Source organism: Microplitis mediator, chromosome 1 (genome assembly GCF_029852145.1).
Source record: "Microplitis mediator isolate UGA2020A chromosome 1, iyMicMedi2.1, whole genome shotgun sequence".
Taxonomy (NCBI): Eukaryota; Metazoa; Arthropoda; class Insecta; order Hymenoptera; family Braconidae; genus Microplitis; species Microplitis mediator.
In genome coordinates this window covers 8,670,866-8,696,126 of record NC_079969.1, presented here as the reverse complement: position 1 = coordinate 8,696,126, position 25,261 = coordinate 8,670,866, and the positions used below count along the sequence as shown (strand labels likewise).

The 25,261-nt window shown below is 31.2% G+C and overlaps 2 protein-coding genes and 1 long non-coding RNA gene across 3 annotated transcripts in view; 1 reads left to right on the top strand and 2 right to left on the bottom strand.

Moving 5' to 3' along the window:
• Positions 1-25,261, top strand: part of LOC130667779 (uncharacterized) — a 140,564-nt gene that overhangs the window by 89,764 nt on the left and 25,539 nt on the right. The window lies entirely within an intron of this gene.
• On the bottom strand, positions 3,628-5,350 carry LOC130667791 (uncharacterized). The gene is made up of 3 exons (XR_008989890.1): positions 5,296-5,350; positions 5,027-5,132; positions 3,628-3,817 (listed from the first exon to the last, which is right to left on the bottom strand). It is a non-coding gene; the product is annotated as an uncharacterized LOC130667791 (long non-coding RNA).
• On the bottom strand, positions 19,008-23,475 carry LOC130663188 (uncharacterized). The gene is made up of 2 exons (XM_057462306.1): positions 21,426-23,475; positions 19,008-21,158 (listed from the first exon to the last, which is right to left on the bottom strand). The coding sequence occupies exons 1-2, from the start codon at positions 23,435-23,437 to the stop codon at positions 19,052-19,054; spliced, it is 4,119 nt and encodes a 1,372-aa protein (XP_057318289.1). The 5' UTR covers positions 23,438-23,475; the 3' UTR covers positions 19,008-19,051.

The following is a 25,261-nucleotide window of genomic DNA, read 5'->3' as shown; positions in this document are numbered from 1 at the left end:
TTTTATGCCTAATTCTCATAATTATACAAACAATTTTACAAAAAATAAATCCTACCAAAAACGGATTCTCTGTAAAAAAAAACACGCCAAATAGACGTAAAACATTCATAATTTTTTGTCTATAACATTATTGTCTTATCTTTGGTTTTAAGTCATCACTCGATTAATAGCTATTTATGTACCTTGGGCGAACCTCGCGCCATTATGGTTGAGGTGAGTAATGTTTGCAGCAAGGATAGTTTAAAGCCGAGGCCCGTTAGGGGATAGATACACGGTCAAAATTCTCGCGCTCTCACATTGTTCGACGCATACTTGGCGCGAGACTCGACTGCGTCTCTTGATTAATAATTATTTATTTTTGTATTAAAATAAGTTTTAATTAATAAGTATTTTAACTTACCAATTAGTCTTGTCCGAGCTCTTGTGAGGAACGGACGTGTTTCGAGTATAGCTTTCAAATTAATAGTTACACAGTGTATATTATAATTTGGTGTCTTAGTTATACTGTTTAACGTGACTTAGTGACTGAGGTGATCTAGTTACACCCTCTGGCAACATGGGAGAACAAAGTGGAGGCGCGATGACCCAAGATATGGACCTGGAATTGGATTCTGCAGGATCCAACTCAGTTTCAACTGTAGGCTAGGGTTTATCAGCAGAAGGGATTTTCAATATCCGGCTAGAAAAAACTCCTGCTCAATTGCCTAACCAATCACCTACATGGCAAATTGTACGAAAGGGTAAAAAGAGAGCTAGAAAGGCAGATAGTAATGGTGAATCTTCTCAAAGAAGTACATGGGGTCATATGTAAAGAAATTGCTAGCAACAAAGCCCCTGGCTATGATCATATCACAGAAAAAATGCTAAAGGAACTGCCGTCAAAAGCGCTTGTATACATCAGTATACTCTTTAGTGCCATCCTTAGAAACTCACATATTCTCACCCAGTGGAAATTGGCACAAATAATTATGGTTCCAAAACCAGGCAAACCTCCCAATGAGGTAACTTTGTACAGGCCTATAAGTCTATTGCCAGTTATGTCTAAACTGTTTGAGAAGCTGCTGCTGATGAGAATAAAAATACTAGCAAACAAAGAAGAGCTCATTCAAGCCACCAGTTTGGCTTCAGGAACAAACACTCCACCATAGAGCAAGTAAACAGGGTTTACAATATTATCTCAAACGCTATAGAGGAAAAAAAATACTGCTCGGCTGCATTTCTTGATATACAGCAAGCTTTCGACAAAGTCTGGCACACTGGACTCCTGTATAAAATAATACAGAGCTTACCCCAATACTTCCTCATCCTAAAATCGTATTTAAGTGATAGAAAGTTTCAAGTACGACAAGGCCTGAACATCTCGTCCTGTTTCTCAATCCAATCAGGAGTACCACAAGGTAGTGTCTTAGGTCCCTTCCTGTATACTCTCTACACAGCTGACCTTCCTACCAGAAACGATGTCACAGTCGCAACTTTTGCAGATGACACAGTACTGTTATCAGTACATAGCCACCCGGCTACGGCCTCCACTCTGCTTCAAAAAGGACTGGACGAAATACAAACTTGGTTGGATAAATGGCGACTAAGAGCTAGCCTAAATAAATCAGTACACATCACCTTCACCAACAAGAGAGACGACTGCCCTACGGTCACGTTGTACAACAATCCTCTTACTCCAGTAAGAGAGGTCAAGTATCTGGGAATGCATCTGGACAAGAGGTTGACATGGGCTAAGCATATTACAATGAAAAGAGGAGAACTCGAATTTAAAATGAGAAATATATATTGGCTCATTGGCATAAAATACCAACTATCACTTCACAACAAAGTAAACATATACAAGATAATCATAAAGCCGATCTGGACTTACGGCATACAGCTATGGGGAACAGCCAGCAATTCCAATATTGAAATACTCCAGCGATTCCAGTCTAAAATACTAAGAACTATAGCTAACGCGCCATGGTTTGTGTCAAACAAGATAATTCACTGAGATCTCGGAATTCCAACTAAAAAATCTGAAATAAAACAATTCAGCATCAACTATGAGACTAGACTAATGTATCACCCCAACACTGTAGCAACAAACCTACTGAACGTCGAACAAATTAGCAGAAGATTGAAAAGATATAAACCGTCAGATCTGAAAAACCGTTTCAACTAATTAAATACCTCGCAAGCCATAGAGTTAACCTCTAAAACCTGTAATATATGTACCATAAAAATTACTTAATGTTAATTAACAGATTGTAGTTTAAATAAATGAATAAAAAAAAAAATCTTTCCAATTAAAATTATTTACAACTAATAACTAAAATATTTTTTAGTTCGTTATTACACTGTAAAAAATAACCGGGGTAAGTCCAAGCGGTGTAGGTGTTAAAATTTGCGGTAATAAATTTCAACACCGAAAGCGGTGTGAAAATACGCCGCCGCCGGTGTAAAAATTCTTTCCCGGTGTTGAATAAAATTTCCCGGTGTTAAAATATTTTTACTTACAAACTTACAAACCGAGAGGTTATAGGAGAATGAATAAGTAGATCATATTAAAGTAATATTTCAACATTAGTAGATTGTCCAGTAGCTTCCGATCAGACCCAGCAATCAGAAGGACAGCAGTTCGTGCCTAGAGCCCAGCAGAGTGTTCGCCGAGTTTTTTTAACATCATTTACTTCACTTAAATAGATTTAAATTTCACTTAAATTTATTTGTTTCGTCGATGTGTGGGCCAGGTCTGGCAACCAAGCTGGACCAGATCTGACAACCACGCTTGGCCCGAGATTATCATTCCAGACTTCTACCAAGGCTGGGCCGAGACTGGCTTACAAGCTTGGCCCGGGGTTCTACAGAGTTGGCCCGAGTCTGGGCCAAGCGTGGGCCCGTGGTATTTTCCTCTCTGGGGTTTTCAATATTGTTCTTGGATGTTTCATGCATTAACGCTTTGACATGAGTCAGAACTCATTCAAATCCTTACTTTGATCACTTATATTCACGGAAAGATTGGAACCCGACTGGTTACTGTTCTGCACCCGACTCAGTACGGTGCTGGAAGAAAATGCTCGATTGTGGTGCAGCGCCACACTGATTACTGTGCGGAACCTGACTGAGTAATGTGCGCACACGACTCACTCAGGTTCCGCACAGTAATCAATGTGGCGCTGCACAACAATCGAGCATTTTCTTCCAGCACCGTACTGAGTCGGGTGCAGACCAGTAACCAGTTGGGTTCCAATTTTTCCGTTCTGATTTCTGTCTGGATATACATTTTTTTCTTTATTGAACATAATCATGAATAAATATTCAAAAATCGCTCATTCATTGATTATTTTCAATTCTAAAATTCCAAATTTTAACGGAAAAAGTAACTTTTTTGAGCTTGAAAAGCTCATAAAATACAGGGAAGCAAGGGTATTTTCGAGCTCCTCGAGCTAGAAAACAGCTTGAAGTTGTGGAGCTGGCCGGCAGGGCCAACCGATGCCCAGATTTTTTTTATATGCCATTAACCCGATAAGAAAAATTATATATTACAAATCTCTCAAAGTTAAGATTTTTATGGCCTGACATCCAGAATAGTTATCTAAAATATATCAGAAACATCTCTTATAAATGAAAACAAGTCCTTTGAAATTTTTTTGTAAATCAGAGATTTTTATTAATTTATAAAATATATTTATAAATTTCCATTGTATTGTTATAATTATTTTCCGAACATGGGTCCAGTTCGTTTCGCATCTTCAAGAGTAATGCATGAACTTTGAATATAATATTGACCGCATTTATATACATTACAACAGCCATATCCTTGTGATGGATGGCACTAAAGATAAATTATATTTTATCGATATTTCATTTTTCAGTAAAAATTGCTGTAGTGTATGAAGAAGTAAAAACTACTCTCTAAATCTGAAACAGTGTATATACACTACTTTTCAGTGGTTTTCACTGTTTCAGATTTAGAGAGTATAAACAGTTATAAGAAATTAAAATTTATAGAAAAAAAAGTCCTTAGCTGCGAATCATTAAATTTGGAATTTAAAAATTTATACGACTTTGAAGTAGAAAGTATAAAACATTTTCATCAGTTTAAGCTTTTTGATTTTAGAGTTTTTCAAAATTATTCATGTCTACACAGAAAAAACAGTTAACTTGATTCAAGAAAAATATTGTCTTCCGAATTTTCTTTCTTGATTTAATAAAAGTAAAACACTTGATTCAAAAACTTTTTTTTGGTTCAAGACAGTAAATTCTCTAGCTCCAAAAAAATTCATTTTTGAAGCGAAATTGAAAATTTCTTGGTTGAAGAAAAAAAATTCTTGGCTAAAGAAAATAAGTCATTTCTTGCCAAAAAAATCAACGTTTTGAACGAAAAAAAGTTTAACCGGCCAAAAAACTTTTTCTTGCCCCAAGAAAAAAAATTTCTTACTCCAAAAAATCAAAGTTTTGAACGAAAAAAAGTTAACTTGGGCTAAGAAAAAATTTCTTGGCCCGATGATAAAATTTTCTTGCTCCAAAAAATAAACGTCGTGATTGAAAAAAAAAAAAACCCTTGGGCCAAGACAAAATCTCTTGCTCCGAAAAATAAATTGCTTAAGTAAAAATAAAAGTTGCTTGGGCCGAGAAAAAAAAATCTGTCTATCGGTTGACCCTACGGGCCAGCCCTAAAACTTCCCGCTGTTTTCGAGCTCTTTGAGCTCGTAAACATTGTTGCGAATACATTTTCGAGCTCTTCGAGCCAAATTAAATTTAGTAAACGCTAAATTATTAAAAATATTTTCTAATTAAACGAAAATTTAAATCAATCAATCAATTTTTTTATAACAATTCAATAGTAAATATATGACAGCGTGGATTGCCGAAATTGTCGTTAAGGTTAATTCTTCAAAAATGTGTAAGTTTATTATTAATAGAGATGGTAATTAAATAGGTCTTGAAATAAAATAGGGTGTCAATAATTGGACTCCTGTTAATAATTGGTGCTTTAACCTTACGGGTAATTTTTTTTCACTGTGTTATGATAATTACTTACCCATTGTCCAGGACAACCTGCATATACACCAGAATAGATAAGAGCCAATACGAAAATTGATAACAATAAAATTATTTTCGACATTTTTTTATTTTATATTTTGAAGCTGAAAAATAAAATAGTTATTCAATTTAAATATTACAGCAAAACTATTGTGGTACGACAAAAAAAAATACTGTAATTAGTTCAGAGAGTTTCAAATTTTCGCTCTCTTTTTACAACAAATAAATGTTATAATTAAAAATATATGAGCAATTATTATTTATTACCGATTGTTGATTTCTCAAGTTCTGCAAGCTTGCATGTGACCGATCCGCGGATTGCTGACTTATATGTTGACAAATTGTGGCCTTCGACTTTTCCGATTACAAATTTTTTTGTGATAAATTATTTTAGACGTAATATTAATCTCATAAACTACACTGATAGAAGAATTTATTTAATATTAATAAATTCATTTGTTTAGATGCTATAATTTCATTTATTAAATATCAAAAAATAGTTGTTGACATTTAATAAATATTTCTGAATAGTTAACAAATATTTATTAACAGTTAATAAATTATTGTTAGAGTGAATGTGTTTTTTTTTTTACGGTGCGCCGTGAAGATCGTTCATAAATAAATAACGCTATAACCTTTCTTAATAAAGATACGATACTGAGTACTGAACATGAAAAAATATTTTTGTGTTGAGTTTTAAATAAAAAAGTTTAAAGTAACCCATAAAGTTTTTTAAAAATTGATTGAAATGGATGTGTTGCTAAAGGCCCTAGGGGTATAAGCATAGTGAATTTGCCCTTGAAAGATATCGACACGATACTGGGAGCATTTTCAGGTACTAATAAGATAATAAGATCCTGAAAGTTTCAGATCTCTAATCCATTTGGTATTTGAGAAAAAGCCAAATATGTAAAAATCAGACAAAATGAATATTCCCAGGAACGCACCAAGCGATTGATTTGAATTTTGGATATGTTTTGGGGACTGATGGTAGCTTCTAGGAAAAAAATTAAGAGCTATGTCGGTTGATAAAAACCTCGAAAAAAATGGCACTTTTGTTTTAATTTCGAATTTTAACTATGATACGATTCTGGCACAATTATGAAACCATTTTTTTTTAATTTCTCATTTATTTTTCTATGGACTTATGAGCTTTTCAGATTTTTAAAAAAGGTACGCCATATTGCAAAAAAATAAAAACCATTTTTTATGCTAATATTTACTTTATTTATGTATTTTATTTTTAAATCTTGATTTTTCTCGCTTATAGATATCTTTTCTTTTCGTATTAGATACTCAATTCTAAATCACAAGTTAAATCTTAAGATATTAATAAATATCAACTAAAATATTATAAACATTGCACACTTATAACATAAGAACCAGCTGTTAGTTAGTAATTATGAATAAATAACAACAAATGTTTGAACGGTATATTTGAAAAAAATTTATAATCACATTTCATCAGTCTTCCTCACTATCATCTTCAATCACAGGTAAAACATTTTCTGTATCAAATAATTTGCTGAGTATTTCAGCAGGCTTCAGAATCTTTGTCAAATATCTTCCGTGTGACAAATAATAAACAATAGCAGCAACGTGAGAGCAACATCCAATTGTTCTAAGACCATTTGCACACTCACAACTATGCCTCAATATGCTGTTGGGACCAATATCGTTTTTTTTATACTCAATAAAACATCTATAAACCTTTTTATTGATATGACAGGATTGAACTTGAGCTTTGAGTATGTTTGACTGATCTTTAACGTATTGAATAGTAAGATTGCCTGTTTCATCAAGCATTTCTGCTAAATACGACACAGCCTGCTTCAATTGGTAGGAACCAGTGAAAAAGATTTGCAGATCCTTTTCCGTCATTTCCGGAAAGTCTTCTAAAACTTCAGATGGAATCGTTTGAAACGGCAATTTTATACGTTGCCAGCTATTCTGTTGAACTTCATTAGCTAACGTATTTTCTACACTATTTTGTGATTTCATTGTTTCATTCTTGGAAGCATTTTGTTGTCAATTCTTTGATCGAGTAAATGATATTTTTGTTTTAACATCCCATGAGTTGCCTTTACGGCCCAACGAATTTTAGTCACATATCTTGAATCATTAGACTCAGCTGTTGTTAATTGCTTTCGTTTTCCCTTAAGTGCTGGCATTAATACTTTATAATTTTTACTTTCTAAGTATTCTTTAACATCACGGAATCCACGATCAACCACAAATGCATCGCCAGGTTCTAATAATTGACATATACCATCAGGATTATCTATAATGTCCCGCATTGTAGTAGCATCATTTTGGTTAGCATAATACGGTCCCAGCATATCAACTATGTATCCTCCAGTTGTGCAAATTGTAAATGGCTTACACAATAGTACTTTCTTTTGACCAGAATACGACTTTCTCTGATACTCATTATTAGAACTTTTCTCATGACGAACATAGGTCCCATCACAAATCAAAATGAGTTTGTCATTCAAATCGTCATGAAGTGTTTTAGCAACTTCAGATCTCTAATCTGAAACTTTCAGGATCTTATTATCTTATTAGTACCTGAAAATGCTCCCAGTATCGTGTCGATATCTTTCAAGGGCAAATTCACTATGCTTATACCCCTAGGGCCTTTTTATAGGGCCTAGGTGATTTATATCCAATGTTGATGAGTCAGTACAATTCATCGAATAAGATTAAAGTTTTCATACATATCGAAAACCTTTAAACTTATTAATATAAAAATAATTATCATTTTAGTTATGTAGTTTTTCTCATTTTTCTGTAGAGCATGATATAACTGATTTAGATACTCTGAAAGAATCATATAAAATAGTAGTGATGAAATGAAATTCATCTTACATCAAGCATGTTGTTTAACGTCGTAACTTAATTTAAGATATATTTATGTAAATATTAATTTACTATCATACATGTTATATTTTGTGTATATTTGTCGTTGGAAAAAAATAAAAAAATTTAAATGAAACGAATATTAATTGTAAACATTTTTAATTTACATTGTAAATTATTTTAATTTATGTTACCCTTATAATTTTCACCGCAAAAAAAAGTTCTGTAATTTATTACAACTATTTTTTTATGATTCATTTTGTTTTCTCTATTTTTTCTATAAGAAAACTAGAAATCGATCTCATCTAATTAAATTCTATTATTTATTGAAGTTATGGGGTTACAAAAAGTGTCAAAGTAGAGCTTCTATGCTCACTTTTTATTTAACTCTCTTAATAAATGATTTATTAACAGTTCATAAATATTTAATAATAATTAACAAATATTGATTAATTTTTAATAAATATTTATTAACAGTTAATAAATTGTCTTTAATAAATGATTTGTTAACTGTTAATAAATATTTATTAAATCATCTCTGTTAAAAAATCATTTATTAACAGTTAATAAGGCTTATTAAATATTAAAAAATCCTTCTATCAGTGTATTAAATGTACTACTGTGAAAAATAAAATTACAATGGAAAATTTATTTTAATTACGTATTACTAGATTTCATATTTCAGAAGACCAAAAGTTATCACGGAGTATCGAGTTTGAGATCAAAAGCCGAATGTGAAGGTTATATAAAGCTGGGATGGGCAAAACGGGATTTGTTAAAAAATAGTTATCTTGAATAATCAGTGACATCAAGTATTATAGAGTTCCTCTAGTTCAAGTATAGAAGTGGAGCACTAGAATGACAACATAAAGACGTCGAAAAAAAAAATTTTGGATATGAATAACTTGTAATTTTGAAAAATTTTGGAAAATCCAAAGCTGTACTCTCATCAGGCCATTCTCCAAGGGTATCAACCACTTTTTTTCCAAAAAAGGCCATTCGGAAGCCGAAATGGAAGGCAGATTTTCTAATTAATCTATATAAAAAGTTTCATACATACATGTCTTGTGATGCATGTTAGTGTATAATCATGATATGAAATTAGGCTCGTTTTCTAAGAGTGAGGGTAAAAAAAGACAACGACTATTTTCGATAGAGAACTTCAAATAGTTGATTTGACAAAACATTGTATAGGTTATGTACTAAACTAATCTTCACGTAAACAAAGTATAGAAAATTTAATTAGTATGAGATCATAATTGTAATCGCTATTACGATGGCAAGACCAGTTATAATTATAGGACGTACAGGTACGTTTGAAACATCATCAATAATGAAAGAAACACTTTTAAAGTATAAAATAGCTGTGAAATTTACGGGTTATTTTCTTCACAATATAATAAAACTGACGAAATTGGATTATAATGAGAAATGCTTAAGTTATGTGGAATGAAAACCATATTTCCAGCATTTCAGAGTCATAAATTAAAGACTATTAGACAAGCTTTCAGATACTTTTTACGGAAATTGTCTATGAATATTAGTTTTGAAGTTATATAACCTTTAGCAGTGATTGAAAACTGGTTTTTACGAAAAATCATGAAAATTTCAAATAGCCATAATTTGAAAACTATTCGAACGATTCAGCCCATCCTCGAACTCGATCAAGGTAATCGCCTATAGAATAAGTGTAAAAAATCTGGGCATCGGTTGGCCTTGCAGGCCAGCCCCCAAACTTCCCGCTGATTTCGATCTCTAAGAGCTTGAAAATACCTTTGTTCCCCTTTTTTATGAGCTTTTCAAGATCAAAAGGGTTACGTTTTATGTTAAAGTTCAAAAATTTAAAATCTAAAATAATTCATGAATGAGCGTTTTTTATGTATTTATTCACAATTATGTTCAATAATTAGCTCAAAAATAAGTATTTACGTGATACGTTGTATCTATATCGTGGAAGTATATCCTGATACGAGCGAACATGGCAATTTTTAGGCAGTCACTTCCAATGACTTATATAAAGAAGAACATATTAGTTTCGAGTAATTTTGTTCAGTAATTATGATGTTATTCAATGAAAAAAGCAGACATTAATTTAACATTTATTATTCCGTCAACGATATCTCTTGAACGGATTATCTGTTTGGGACGTTCTTGGCAGCAATCGAATGATTTTGTCGAGTTCTAGAGCTGATTAGATTTTGGAATTGATCGATTCGATAGTTTCCGAAATATTCACGAAAAACAAAAAAAAAGATTTTTTTTTCATTCTTTCGTCGACGATATCTTTCGAGTGGGTTATCTGATTGAGACGTTCTTGGTGGCAATCGAATGCTTTTATCAAGTTCTAGAGCTTATTAGATTTTGGAATTGATCGATCCAACAGTTTTCAAAATATCAAAAAAAAAAAAAGAAAAAAAAATTTTTTTTTTCGTATTTCTTGAATATTTCAGAGTCTATTTGACTAAATGATCTGAAATTTTTTGAAAAACTAAGTTCAGAAGAAATCTTTCGAATGCTACAAGAACCATCTTAATCGGTTCATTCATAAAAAAGATATGAGAGGTTTACATCCACACACACACACATACACACACATACATACACACACGCATACATACATACATGCATACAGACATTGCTCTGAAAATGTCAGAATAGCATCCTAGCACCTTCAAATGTCGACATATGATGAAAACCCGATTTTTGAAAATCGTCGATTTTCTCAGCGGGAAGTTAAAAATTTAGAAAATCAACAGTGCACACCTCAAACACTCATACAATATTTTGAGTAGTCAATTTATATTTATTAATTGCTCAAACCCATTTTTTTGAGCTAAAAAAAAGTTTTATCGGTTTAATTAACATGAAATATTTTTTGACAGTACGATACTGGCAAGTCCTATTTACCTACTAAGGAAGGTATTAAATTACTAACAGCAAAAATACAAAATGTTGGAAAATCCAAAAGTGCAAACCCCAATCGCTTATTTTATTTTTAATCATTACTTTAATTCTGCAATATTAATTTTTTTTTTTTTAATCATAAATTTTTATCCAACTTTTAATTATTGATTCGACTTTTTTATTTCTTATTTTCAGTTTAACTTTTTTCCTTAAAAAAAATTTTTTTTATATAAATACATAAATATCAACTTTCGAACCAATAGTATTATTAGAACCTACTAATTATGACAGATTAATAAATGTAACGGAACCGGTCCATCTCTGAGTTACGCGGGGCCTTTTTCTTCACCTTTTTGGGTATACACTCACTGCGACATTCCTACCTCCGCCCCAGACGACACTCTTAATCGGAAAATATAATCGACTAAGAGTGGACGTTAACCGTCAATATAATCAGAAATCCTCATTGCTCGTTGTATCTAATCACAGCCACCACGAGTCCATACCTTCGTGAGCTACAACTCTCCTACCATCCTAGAAAATAAAGATATCATCCCTTAGAATTTTTATAATCAAGTGTTTTTAGCTCTAGATAAACTATTAACGGAACTGTGTTTCTTTTATTCAGTCAAAAACTAATAAATATTTTAAATAATATTCCGAATAACACAATAAATTAAAATTCGTCATGACTAAAAATATCATTAAACTCATCTTCATCAAACGATATATTATTCGGATTATTAACAATATAAGTATCTAACAATTTTTCATCGAAAATTTCATTTCCTTGGTCGTTGTTATTTTCCCGTCCGTCATCAGACATCACTTCGGAATGCTCCCGCGCACCGATATTAATAAAATCGTTAAGCTCATCATCATCACCATCATCGAATAAATTAGTTGGATCATTGAAAACAGAACTACTCAATAATTTTTCACCAGCTCGATCATTTCGTTGGTTAACGTCAAATTTACTGTAATGATTATAATTATCATTCACCTCATCATGATTTAACAAATCATCAAATCCATCTAGATCAAATGAATAATTATTTAAATTATCTAGTGGACATTTGTACGATGACTCTCGACTCAAATTATCGATATTTTGAGGCAAGTGTTTGTTAGTTTCAGATTCTAATTCTAACGCGATATTGATAGCTCTTTCATCTTCATCATTTGATTGTTCTTCCGTCTGATAAATCTGAAAATCACTTGAGCCATGAGCTTGGCAATATCGAGACACTTTGGGCGCCACTGTCTTGTTTATTATTCGCGCATTATCATCTTTAACGTCAATTCCCAATTCTGGTGCCGTATTAAACTCATCGTCAATTCTATGGCGTTTTTGAGCCTGATTAGTTGACGACAATTCTGAGGCGAAAGTACTGTAATATTGACCCGCAGTGGGCGCCACCTCTAAGTTAAACTTTCGCTTACCAACAGCCGATGTAAAAGTAACCGCCGCTTCGCCAGCCGTGGAAATATCTCGTGATCTATACGCTAGATAATACCTAGAATTTTTATCATTCACATCCTGATGCACGATATTGTTATTTTGGACTATCAGATGAATCACTTTATTTCCCTGTGACTCATTAGGATTTGAATGACTTTGCACCTGAAGCCTAATTAATTTCTTAACAGATAACCAATTTGTCATCAGCCTAACATTATCATCAGCACAATTATTTACTGCTTTATTATCATGCCACTTACACTCGGTGAAACCTAGTTCTGTCTCACCAACATTATAACCTAGTTCATCCAAAGAAATTATTTTATTTCCAACATCTTTATCACTCAGACTAATTAATATATTTTTATGAGTATCATCTTTGACATACATATGTAAAGAATTCTTTAAAGTATATTCTAGTTTTTTTATCACATGGTCTGATACAATATTGCCAACTTCCCATTTTATGCCATATCTTTGATAATATTTATTGTAACAGTCAGGTTTTGTCCCTAACTGGTCTGGCTTTTGTACTAGCAAATCACGTGATGTTACGTTTCCATCAATCCCGATACAAGTAATTGATAATTCTTTAATTACTAAATCATTTACATTTTCGTAATAATTGAAATCGATGACAGAATGTATATTCGCACGTCTATTCTTATCGTACAATTTTTTATTTCTTACCAATCTAATCATGTCCAAAACATTGTCATTGGCGCAATTATTGCTCGATGGTGATTTATGATAATGACAATTTGTTGAGTTTCGAAAATTTATTTTATATCCCAAGTCTCGTAAAGGTATATAGTTTTTTTCTGTGACAATTTTTAAATTAATATAATTTATCAATTTTTGTTTTTTGTCCTTGTCGGCTACAAAAACATTCTGACATTTCCTGAGATATCCAATTATGCCAGAGCTTCCTGCATTTTTTTTTATTGTACCGGTCGTCCATTCTATTCCGTATTTTTTGTAATAAATTTCATAATTTCTTTTACTCGCACTGTCCGAATCATTTAGATTTTTAATTTCTGGCAACATTATTTCCGACTTATTGTTTGTTATGTTGCCATAACGATCTATTGCATACATCGAATATTCTTTCATGATGAAATAATTTTTCGAGTTTAAGAAACCGTTGAAATCGATAACTACATTCATTTTTAGGCTTTTGTTGTATTTGAAGACATTATTATGTATAATTTGTTGTATTCTATAAGTATCGACATATTTATTGTAATGTTTGACAGTTAATCTTTGTTAAAAATTTTATTTGCCATTGAGTTAATTATTTAAATGATAAATTGTTCATAATATTACTTTAGATTGTTAAATTACTTACCTTGAGTTCCTTGTTAGTGATTATATGGTTCGTTCACTTTATTTAGTAGCTAAAAAAAAAAATTTAGAAAATCAAAAGTGCACACCTCAAACTCTTATGCAATATTTTGAGTAGTCAATTTACTTTTATTAATTGCTTAAATTGTATTTTTTTTAAGCTAAAAAAAAGTTTTATCTGTTTAATTAACATGAAATATTTTTTGACAGTGCGATACTGGCAATTCTTATTGAACTACGACGGAAGATATTGAATTACTGAGAATGATATTTAACTACTAATAGCAAAAATACAAAATGTTGAAAATCCAAATGTGCGAGCCCCAATGGCTCATTTTATTTTTAATCATTACTTTTATTTTATAAAATTAATTTTTTTTTAATCATGAATTTTTTATCCAACTTTTAAATGGTTGATTCGATTTTTTTGTTTCCTATTTTCAGTTTGATTTTTTTTTTTTTTTTTAATTTCTTTTTAATATACATATATACTAGGGTGCTTCGTTTGAAACGACTACTTTTTTCTTTTCGCTCCCATCCCGAAATTTCGTTGGAAGTACTCCAAAAAAAATTTCCTAAGAGTTTGAGCCCTTAAAATTGATATTCAGTACTCGACCACAGCGTGTGAAGATTTCCCATTTAAAATACACGTAAACTTAGGTTTTTATTTTTTAAATTTCTATAACTCCGCGGCATTTTATGATATCATCTCGCCCAAAGTCGGGATTTTCTCAAAATTAAATGTACTACAAAAGTGTCCGTTGTCGCGAAGTCGTAACTCATACGGGTGGGGTAGTACGGACCGCTAAGCCGAATTTTTTTTATAGAATTCTTGTTTTTCCTCTCATTATCTCATAAACAACAAGACCTACAGAAAAAATGCAAATGACAATTTTATGGGAAATTCAATTTCCTACAAAAAAGGTCCTTAGCACCGAATCACTCAGATTGATATTTTCTGAGATATTAGTCAAATAAAAAATCAATATTTTCTAAGATTTGATATAACATTTTATGGGAATTCAATGCTACTTAAACTTCAATAATTAATATCTCAGAAAATATCAATCTGAGTGATTCGGTGCTAAGGACTTTTTTTGTAGGAAAATAAATTTCCTATAAAATCATTTTTCACAATTTTTCTGTAGGTCTTGTTGTTTATGAGATAATAAAAAAAAAACAAGAATTCTATGAAAGAGTTCGGTTTAGCGGTCCGTACTACCCCACCCGTATGAGTTACGACTTCGCGACACTGGGCACTTTTGTAGTACATTTAATTCTGAAAAAATCCCGACTTTGGGCGAGATGATATCATAAAATGCCGCGGAATTATAGAAGTTTAAAAAATAAAAACCAAAGTTTACGTGTATTTTAAATGGGAAATCTTCACACGCTGTGTTCGAGTACTTAATATTAATTTTAAGGGCTCAAACTCTCAGGGAATTTTTTTTGGAGTACTTCCAACAAAATTTCGGGATGGGAGCGAAAAAAAAAAAATAGTCGGTTCAAACGAAGCACCCTAATATATATATATATATAATCTATATATGTGGGATGTTGAGCAGGTAGGTAGGCAGTACCCTCACTCCTTCCATTATTATCACTATTATTTGTACTCAACAAACATTATGGTAAACAACAAAATGAATACCGTCACACAAAATTACTCTCAAGGTGATTGTTAACAAACGATTAAAGTATTATAATATATTGTATACTAAGACAAACATCACAGCGTCGAATATTTACGAGATACTAAATATTGTAATAACTGCACTCAAAACTATGCGGACTCTGATACATATGTAGTATAACAGTATTCACTAATTTAAAATAGAACTCGATCTTTGAGTTAACAAAATACGCACGACAGTAAAATTAGACTTGAGAACAAATACACGGTCAGCAGGATAATGTGATGCGTTCTCAGCTTGTCATCAACCAGGAGTGTCTACTTTTTAATTGCATTCTGTACTCTTACTCTCAAACTTTCGGTGACCAGATGCCACTCCAAGTCCAAGCCTACCGTCATAAAAATATTTTACAACAAGCTTAAAAATTTTCCCAACCGGATTAAGTTGTAAAAATGATATTGTTAAGTATCTTTGCTTAAATAAAATTGAAACTAAATGTAGTTGGGACTTTCTCAAGTCTCTAGGAAAACCCAGTTATACATTTCTCTCCGACATATATATATAGTAAAGTAAATATTTCGTGTTGAAGATCGCTGCGATCGTCCCTATTCTTAATACACTACTTGAATAAGAATCAACAGCAGTAGTATAAAAAATTTAAAAACAAATAAATAATTCACTAGATATATAAAAACTAATTCGCAAAAATTATTTTAAACAAAGCAATTTTCGAGATGTTTGAAAATTTATAACTCGGATCCAAGATCGATACCAAAGTTGAAATTTTCAGAGTTTTTGAGGGATATAACAAAGCAACTTTCCTGAAAATTTGAAGCAAATTGAATTTCTGAGAAAAAGGTAATAGGTATCCAAAAATAGTGATTTTTGAAAAATTGATCGGCTTTGGGTGGCCGTATACAAACGAAATCGGAGCAATTAAAGAAAACTATGGCGAATATCAACAGAAGACATCTACACAAAAAATATCAGCTGTTATTTATCCTTCTACTCAGAAAACTGTAGATATGAGAGAATTTAAAAAAAAGGAAAAATTTTGCTAAATCAATGGTTCAATTGGAAAGTCCGAACTAAGCCGGGTATTAGTTTAGAGCAAATATCTATTTTTTTCTTGGAAGTAGAGTGTACACAGAGAAAAATGCCGGCGGACAAGTCTCTTTAAGATATATAAATGCTGAGATTCAAATTTTTAAAAATAACCAAAACATTGTTTTTTTTGAAATTTCAAAAAATTCTCCAGTGGCCAGATTTAGTGGTATTGAGCTCAAATTTTTAGGATCACCTTCTTTTCTGACTTACTTCCGAGAAAAAAATTGGCGTCCCAATCGGTGATCTACGCGCGCACACTTTCGTCGAAAAGTAATGAATCTGCCCATATATATGTATATATAAAACTAACAGCAGATCTATTTGTTTTCTTTTTTCGTTTAAGAATTCATAAATATTCTTAATGATATTCATGATGAAATAACATATCATAATTTGTAATTAACAATGAAATCATGCAACTCATCTTCATCAACTGATACATTATTTGGATTATTATAACAATATAAGTATTTAACATTTGTTAATCGAAAATTTCATTTTATTGGTCGTCATTATCTTCCCGTCTATTATCGGACATTACATCAGATTGCGATAATCCTCCGATATTAATAAAATCGATGAGGTTATCATCATCGTCAAGTAAATTAAGTGGATCATTGAAAACTGAACTACTCAACAATTTTTCCCCAACTCGATTATTTGGTTCGTTGACGTGAAATTTACTGCAATGATTATTATTATCATTGATCTTATCATCATTTAAGAAAGTATCAAATTCATCTAGATCGAATGAATAATTATGAAAATCATCTGTTGGATATTTGAGCAATGACTCTAGATTTAAATCATCAATAGCACTTTCATCGTCATAATTCGTTTGTTCTTTCGTCTGATTAATCGGAAAGTCATTCGAGTCATTAGCTTGGTAATCTTGAGACATATTGGGCGCCACTGTCTCGTTAATCATTCGCGCATTATCATCTTTGACTTTAATTCCCAATGTTGATGCCATATTAACCACATCATTATCATTATCTTTGATTTCAATTCCTAATTCTGATGCCATATCAAATACATCAACATCCTTATCGCTATCATCAATTCTTTGGCGTTTTTGAGCCTGATCAGTTGATGATAATTCTGATGCAAACGCATTGTAATATTGAGCCAAAGTGGGCGTCACCTTCAAGCTATCAAACTTACGTTTATCAACAGTTGACGTAGAGGCAGCTGCTGCATTACCAACCGAAGAAAATTCGCGCGACCCATGAGCTTGGTCATATCTGCCTTTTATATCTTTCATATCCTGATAAACAGCTCCCTTATTTACGACAATAGAAGGAGTTTTAACGTTTTCTTTTAATTTCATAAGTTTGGAGTTATCGCTTATCTTAAGCTTGATTAATTTCTTAACAGACAACCAATCGATCATCAGTCTAACATTATCATCAGCACAATTATTCACCACTTTATTATCATGCCACTTGCACAGTGTAAAGTTTAGTTCTATATTACCAACGTCATAACCTAGCCCATCCAAACAAATTATTTTATTTCCAACATCTTCATTACTCAAATTCAATAACACATTTTTTTGAGCATTATCCTTAACATACAAATGCAATGATTCCTTCAGAGTATATTTTAGCTTTTTCATCACTTTGTATGATACAATATTACCAACTTTCCATTTTATGCCATATCTTTGATAATATTTATTGTAACAGTCAGGTTTTGTCCCTAACTGGTCTGGCTTTTGTACTAGCAAATCACGTGATGTTACGTTTCCATCAATCCCGATACAAGTAATTGATAATTCTTTAATTACTAAATCATTCACATTTTCGTAATAATTGAAATCGATGACAGAATGTATATTCGCACGTCTATTCTTATCGTACAATTTTTTATTTATTACCAATCTAACCATGTCCAAAACATTGTCGTTGGCGCAATTATTGCTCGATGGTGATTTATGATAATGACAATTTGTTGAGTTTCGAAAATTTATTTTATACCCCAAGTCTCGTAAAGGTATATAGTTTTTTTCTGTGACAATTTTTAAATTAATATAATTTATCAATTTTTGTTTTTTGTCCTTGTCGGCTACAAAAACATTCCGACATTGCCTGAGATATCCAATTATGCCAGAGCTTCCTGCATTTTTTTTTATTGTACCGGTCGTCCATTCTATTCCGTAGTTTTTGTAATAAATTTCATAATTTTTTCTACTCTCGCTGTCTAAATCGTTTAGATTTTTAATTTCTGGCAACATTACTTTAGGTCTATTGCTAGTTACGTTACCATGACGATCTATTAAATACATCGAATATTCTTTCATGATGAAAATATTTTTCGAGTTTAAGTAACCGTTGAAATCAATAACTCCATTCATTTTTAGTTTTTTGTTGGATTTGAAGACAATATTCTATATAATTTGTCGGATTCTATAAGTATCGACATATTTATTGTAATGTTTGACAGTTAATCTTTGTTAAAAATTTTATTTGCCATTGAGTTAATTATTTAAATGATAAATTGTTCATAATATCACTTTAGATTGTTAAATTATTTACCTCGAGTTACTCATTGGGGATTACATCCGTTTACTTTATTTAGTAGCCAAAAAAAAAAAATTAGGAAATCAAAAGTGCACGCCTCAAATGCTCATGCAATATTTTGAGTAATTTTTAAGAAAAAATTTTAAAAAATTAATAAATATTTCCAATAGTATTCAAAATAAAATCATAAATTATAATCTGTCCTCAGCTAAAATATCTTTGAACTCATCTTCATCAAATGATATATTATTTGGATTATTAACAATATAAGTATCTAACAATTTTTTATCGAAAATTTCATTTTCTTGGTCGTCATTATCTTCCCGTCTATTATCAGACATTGCTTCGGAATGCAATGATGCATCGATATCCATGAAATTATTGAATTTATCATCATCATCATCAAATAAATTAGTTGGATTATTGAAAACCGAACTACTCAACAATTTTTCATCAATTAGATCATATCGTTGGTTAACATCAATTTTACTGCGGTGATTATCATTTTCATCATCTAGCAAATCATCAAATTCGTTTGAACTGAATGAATAATTATGCAAATCATCAATTGGATATTTGAACAATGACTCTGGATTTAAATCAGCGATATTCTTCGGCGTGTGTTTTCCCGTTTGAGATTCTAATTCTAACGCGATGTCAATTGCACTTTCATCATCATAAATTGTTTGTTCTTTCGTCTGATTAATCGGAAAGTCATTCGAGTCATTAGCTTGGTAATTTTGAGACATATTGGGCGCCACTGTCTCGTTTATCATTCGCGCATCATCATCTTCGACCTTAATTCCCAATTCTGATGCCAAATTAAATACATCATCATCATTATCTTCGATTTCAATTCCCAATTCTGATGCCATCTTAAACACATCATCATCCTCATCGTTATCATCAATTTTTTGGCGTTTTTGAGCCTGATTAGCTGATGATAATTCTGAAGCAGACGCATCGTAATACTGAACAACAGTGGGCGTCGCCTTCAAAGTATCAAACTTACGTTTATCAACAGTTGACGTAGAGGCAGCTGCTGCATTACCAACCGAAGAAAATTCGCGCGACCCATGAGCTTGGTCATATCTGCCTTTTATATCTTTCATATCCTGATAAACAGCTCCCTTATTTACGACAATAGAAGGAGTTTTAACGTTTTCTTTTAATTTCATAAGTTTGGAGTTATCGCTTATCTTAAGCTTGATTAATTTCTTAACAGACAACCAATCGATCATCAGTCTAACATTATCATCAGCACAATTATTCACCACTTTATTATCATGCCACTTGCACAGTGTAAAGTTTAGTTCTATATTACCAACGTCATAACCTAGCCCATCCAAACAAATTATTTTATTTCCAACATCTTCATTACTCAAATTCAATAACACATTTTTTTGAGCATTATCCTTAACATACAAATGCAATGATTCCTTCAGAGTATATTTTAGCTTTTTCATCACTTTGTATGATACAATATTACCAACTTTCCATTTTATGCCATATCTTTGATAATATTTATTGTAACAGTCAGGTTTTGTCCCTAACTGGTCTGGCTTTTGTACTAGCAAATCACGTGATGTTACGTTTCCATCAATCCCGATACAAGTAATTGATAATTCTTTAATTACTAAATCATTCACATTTTCGTAATAATTGAAATCGATGACAGAATGTATATTCGCACGTCTATTCTTATCGTACAATTTTTTATTTCTTACCAATCTAATCATGTCCAAAACATTGTCATTGGCGCAATTATTGCTCGATGGTGATTTATGATAATGACAATTTGTTGAGTTTCGAAAATTTATTTTATATCCCAAGTCTCGTAAAGGTATATAGTTTTTTTCTGTGACAATTTTTAAATTAATATAATTTATCAATTTTTGTTTTTTGTCCTTGTCGGCTACAAAAACATTCTGACATTTCCTGAGATATCCAATTATGCCAGAGCTTCCTGCATTTTTTTTTATTGTACCGGTCGTCCATTCTATTCCGTATTTTTTGTAATAAATTTCATAATTTCTTTTACTCGCACTGTCCGAATCATTTAGATTTTTAATTTCTGGCAACATTATTTCCGACTTATTGTTTGTTATGTTGCCATAACGATCTATTGCATACATCGAATATTCTTTCATGATGAAATAATTTTTCGAGTTTAAGAAACCGTTGAAATCGATAACTACATTCATTTTTAGGCTTTTGTTGTATTTGAAGACATTATTATGTATAATTTGTTGTATTCTATAAGTATCGACATATTTATTGTAATGTTTGACAGTTAATCTTTGTTAAAAATTTTATTTGCCATTGAGTTAATTATTTAAATGATAAATTGTTCATACTATCACTTTAGATTGTTAAATTATTTACCTCGAGTTACTCATTGGGGATTACATCCGTTTACTTTATTTAGTAGCCAAAAAAAAAAAATTAGGAAATCAAAAGTGCACGCCTCAAATGCTCATGCAATATTTTGAGTAATTTTTAAGAAAAAATTTTAAAAAATTAATAAATATTTCCAATAGTATTCAAAATAAAATCATAAATTATAATCTGTCCTCAGCTAAAATATCTTTGAACTCATCTTCATCAAATGATATATTATTTGGATTATTAACAATATAAGTATCTAACAATTTTTTATCGAAAATTTCATTTTCTTGGTCGTCATTATCTTCCCGTCTATTATCAGACATTGCTTCGGAATGCAATGATGCATCGATATCCATGAAATTATTGAATTTATCATCATCATCATCAAATAAATTAGTTGGATTATTGAAAACCGAACTACTCAACAATTTTTCATCAATTAGATCATATCGTTGGTTAACATCAATTTTACTGCGGTGATTATCATTTTCATCATCTAGCAAATCATCAAATTCGTTTGAACTGAATGAATAATTATGCAAATCATCAATTGGATATTTGAACAATGACTCTGGATTTAAATCAGCGATATTCTTCGGCGTGTGTTTTCCCGTTTGAGATTCTAATTCTAACGCGATGTCAATTGCACTTTCATCATCATAAATTGTTTGTTCTTTCGTCTGATTAATCGGAAAGTCATTCGAGTCATTAGCTTGGTAATTTTGAGACATATTGGGCGCCACTGTCTCGTTTATCATTCGCGCATCATCATCTTCGACCTTAATTCCCAATTCTGATGCCAAATTAAATACATCATCATCATTATCTTCGATTTCAATTCCCAATTCTGATGCCATCTTAAACACATCATCATCCTCATCGTTATCATCAATTTTTTGGCGTTTTTGAGCCTGATTAGCTGATGATAATTCTGAAGCAGACGCATCGTAATACTGAACAACAGTGGGCGTCGCCTTCAAAGTATCAAACTTACGTTTATCAACAGTTGACGTAGAGGCAGCTGCTGCATTACCAACCGAAGAAAATTCGCGTGACCCATGAGCTTGGTCATACCTGCTTTTTATATCTTTCATATCCTGATACACAGCTCCTTTATTTCCGACAATAGAAGGAATTTTAACATTTTTCTCTAATTCATTAAGTTTCGAGTTATCACTTATCTTGAGCTTAAGTAATTTCTTGCGAAATAACCAATCAGTCATAAATCCAACGTTATCATCAGCACAATTATTTACTGCTTTATTATCATGCCACTTACACTCGGTGAAACCTAGTTCTGTATTAGCCGCGTCATAACCTAGTTCATCCAAACAAATTATTTTATTTCCAAAATCTTCATTACACAGACTCAATAATATATTTTTTTGAGTGTTATCTTTAACATACGTTCGAATTGAACGCTTTAAAGTATAATATAAATTTTCTCTTATCAATCGTGGTACTTGATTACCATTATTCCATTTAATCCCATATTTTCGGTAATATGCTCTGTAAGTAAAAGGTTCCAAATCTAACTTTTTAATTGCTTTCTCTACCAACAAATCACGTGATGTTGCGACCCCATCAATACTGATTCGATTAATCGAAACTTCTTTAATTCGTAAATGGTTCGAATATTTATAACAATTGAAATCAATTATAGAATATGTGTTCGCACGCATAGTAGTATTGTACAATTTTTTATCCCTCACAAATTTAATCATATCCAAAACATTGTCATTGGCGCAATTATCGCTCGATGGTGATTGGTGGTAATGGCAACTTGTTGAGTTTTTGAAATTCATTTCATAACCTAACTTGCCCAAAGATACAATCTTGAGTATATTTTTATTTTTATCAGGATCGTGATTCAAATAATTTATTAGTTCACTTTTTCTGTCATTGTTGGCTACAAAAATTTTCGTAGACTTGGTGAAATATTTGTTAAGCTTGAATTTCATTTTTCTCCTTCCCAATGTACCAGTCGTCCATTTTATTCCGTATTTTTTGTAATAATTATTATAATTTTCTTTTGTTTTTGCACCTAATTTTTCTTGTAAAGATATATCTACTTCGAAACTATGGTACCTTATTTTACCACGATTATTTATTGTATATAATGAATATTCTTTGATGATAAAATGACTTTTTTGGGTAAAGTATCCGTTGAAATCAATGACTGTAATCATCGTTAATTGGTTGTTTTATTTAAAACCGATATTTTATAAGATTTGTTGTATTCTATAAGTGTCGATATATTCATTGCAGTGTTCAATAACTTCTTTTTGATAAGAATTTTTTATGCCATTGAGTTAATTATAGAAATTATAAATTACTTATGTAATTCCTTGAGATGATTCAATTGTTTGCCTTCAGTCACTTATTGATAATTACTAAAAGTACTTATATTATTTAGTAGACACTAAAATACAAAAAATTTTAGAAAAACCATTTGTCAGGGATTCAAACTTGCGACCTTATGATAAAGATTTTCCTGTGCTCTAGTTCATCGCAGTGATTCACTGGGGAGTGTACATTAACGTTAATCAGGCATAACCGATTCCATTTGTTTAGGCTGACACTCGAGACTTATGAAAGCAAGATTTCGAAACTCCAAATAACCTAAGTGCGGGTGTTCTTTTTTTTTCGTTAAAAAACTAAAAAAAAATTTCAACAATGTTCGAAATAAAATAACAAATTATAATTTATGCTCAGCTAAAATATTATTAAACTCATCTTCATCAACTGATATACTATTTGGATTATTAACAATATAAGTATCTAACAATTTCTCATCGAAAATTTCATTTTCTTGGTCGATATTATCTTCCTGTCTATTATTAGACTTTAACTCAGAATGTACCAACGCACTGTTATTATTAAAATCGTTAAGCTCATGATCATCAACATCGAATGAATTATCTGGATTATTAAAAACAGAACCACTCAACAATTTTTCATCAGCTCAATCATGTGTTTGGTCGACGTCGAATTTACTGCACTGAAAAAAAAGTTTTTTTCCACTTAGAAAATTTTTCCCTCCCGTAAAGAACCTGGTATTCTAGTTTTTAAAATACCAAAGTTTTTTTCCCACACTAATAAGTATTCTGATTGCTAAAAAACTCGGTTTCCTTCTCAGCAAAATACCAAAATAAAAAATATGGCTGACTTAACCTCACTCAGTTGACACATATTTAAGTAATGTTTATTTTACTACGAGCCTTTTTTTAATAATATTAAATTAACTACTAATTTTAAAAGTTGTATTTATAATAAAATTACTGGAAAATTTAATTTCTAGAAAATGTAGTGATTAGGATGTAATTATAATTACTGCGGTTGCTATCCCTGTGGAAAAGCTCTCATAAATTCTGATAAGATATTGAATATTTTTTATGAGAATCTATGAGCTTCGAAAATATCTATGAGATTTAAAAAAATTCTCATATGAATTTTTATGAGAATCTATGAGTCAAAGCTTTTGATGTTTTCCTATCATGATTTCCGTACTAGATTTTTAAAAGAATGAGTAAGATTTTTTAATTTATGAGATTTTGTGACTCGAATTCCGCCAACGATTATGAGATTGAATAAGTACTTTCACTTCTATAAGATTGTTGCAGTTTATTCTGATGTATTTTCAATAAGAATTGATCAGGCGAATTCCGATGTTATAATACTTACAAAATCGCAATCAGATTATTTTTTTATACGAAATTTTCAGAATTTATAAGTTTTAGTAAGAGTTATCCTAGGAGATAATATCTTATTGAATATCATAAAATATTTGTCATATTTTATGAGAAAATATTTAACATGTATTTCTTCGAAATTTTATGAGACTGAATCAGGAATCACATGGACAAATGCAGACCTTTTTCTCATAAAAATTTTATAAGAATTAGTAAGAAAATCTATAATCGAATTAACTTGTAAAAACTAAAAAGATTTAATTTTAATTTAAAAGCTATGTGATTTATGAGTTTTTGTAAGTTTTATTTAGAAGGCTATTA

What these genes read in the sequence shown, in the direction of transcription:
- LOC130663188 (XM_057462306.1), bottom strand. Translation starts at nt 23,437, where the DNA reads ATGATTACAGTCATTGATTTCAACGGATACTTTACCCAAAAAAGTCAT. An exon ending in ATTTTAGCTGAGGACAGATT is followed by an intron (nt 21,159 to 21,425) that starts ATAATTTATGAT and finishes TTTTTAACAAAG; the next exon opens with ATTAACTGTCAAACATTACA.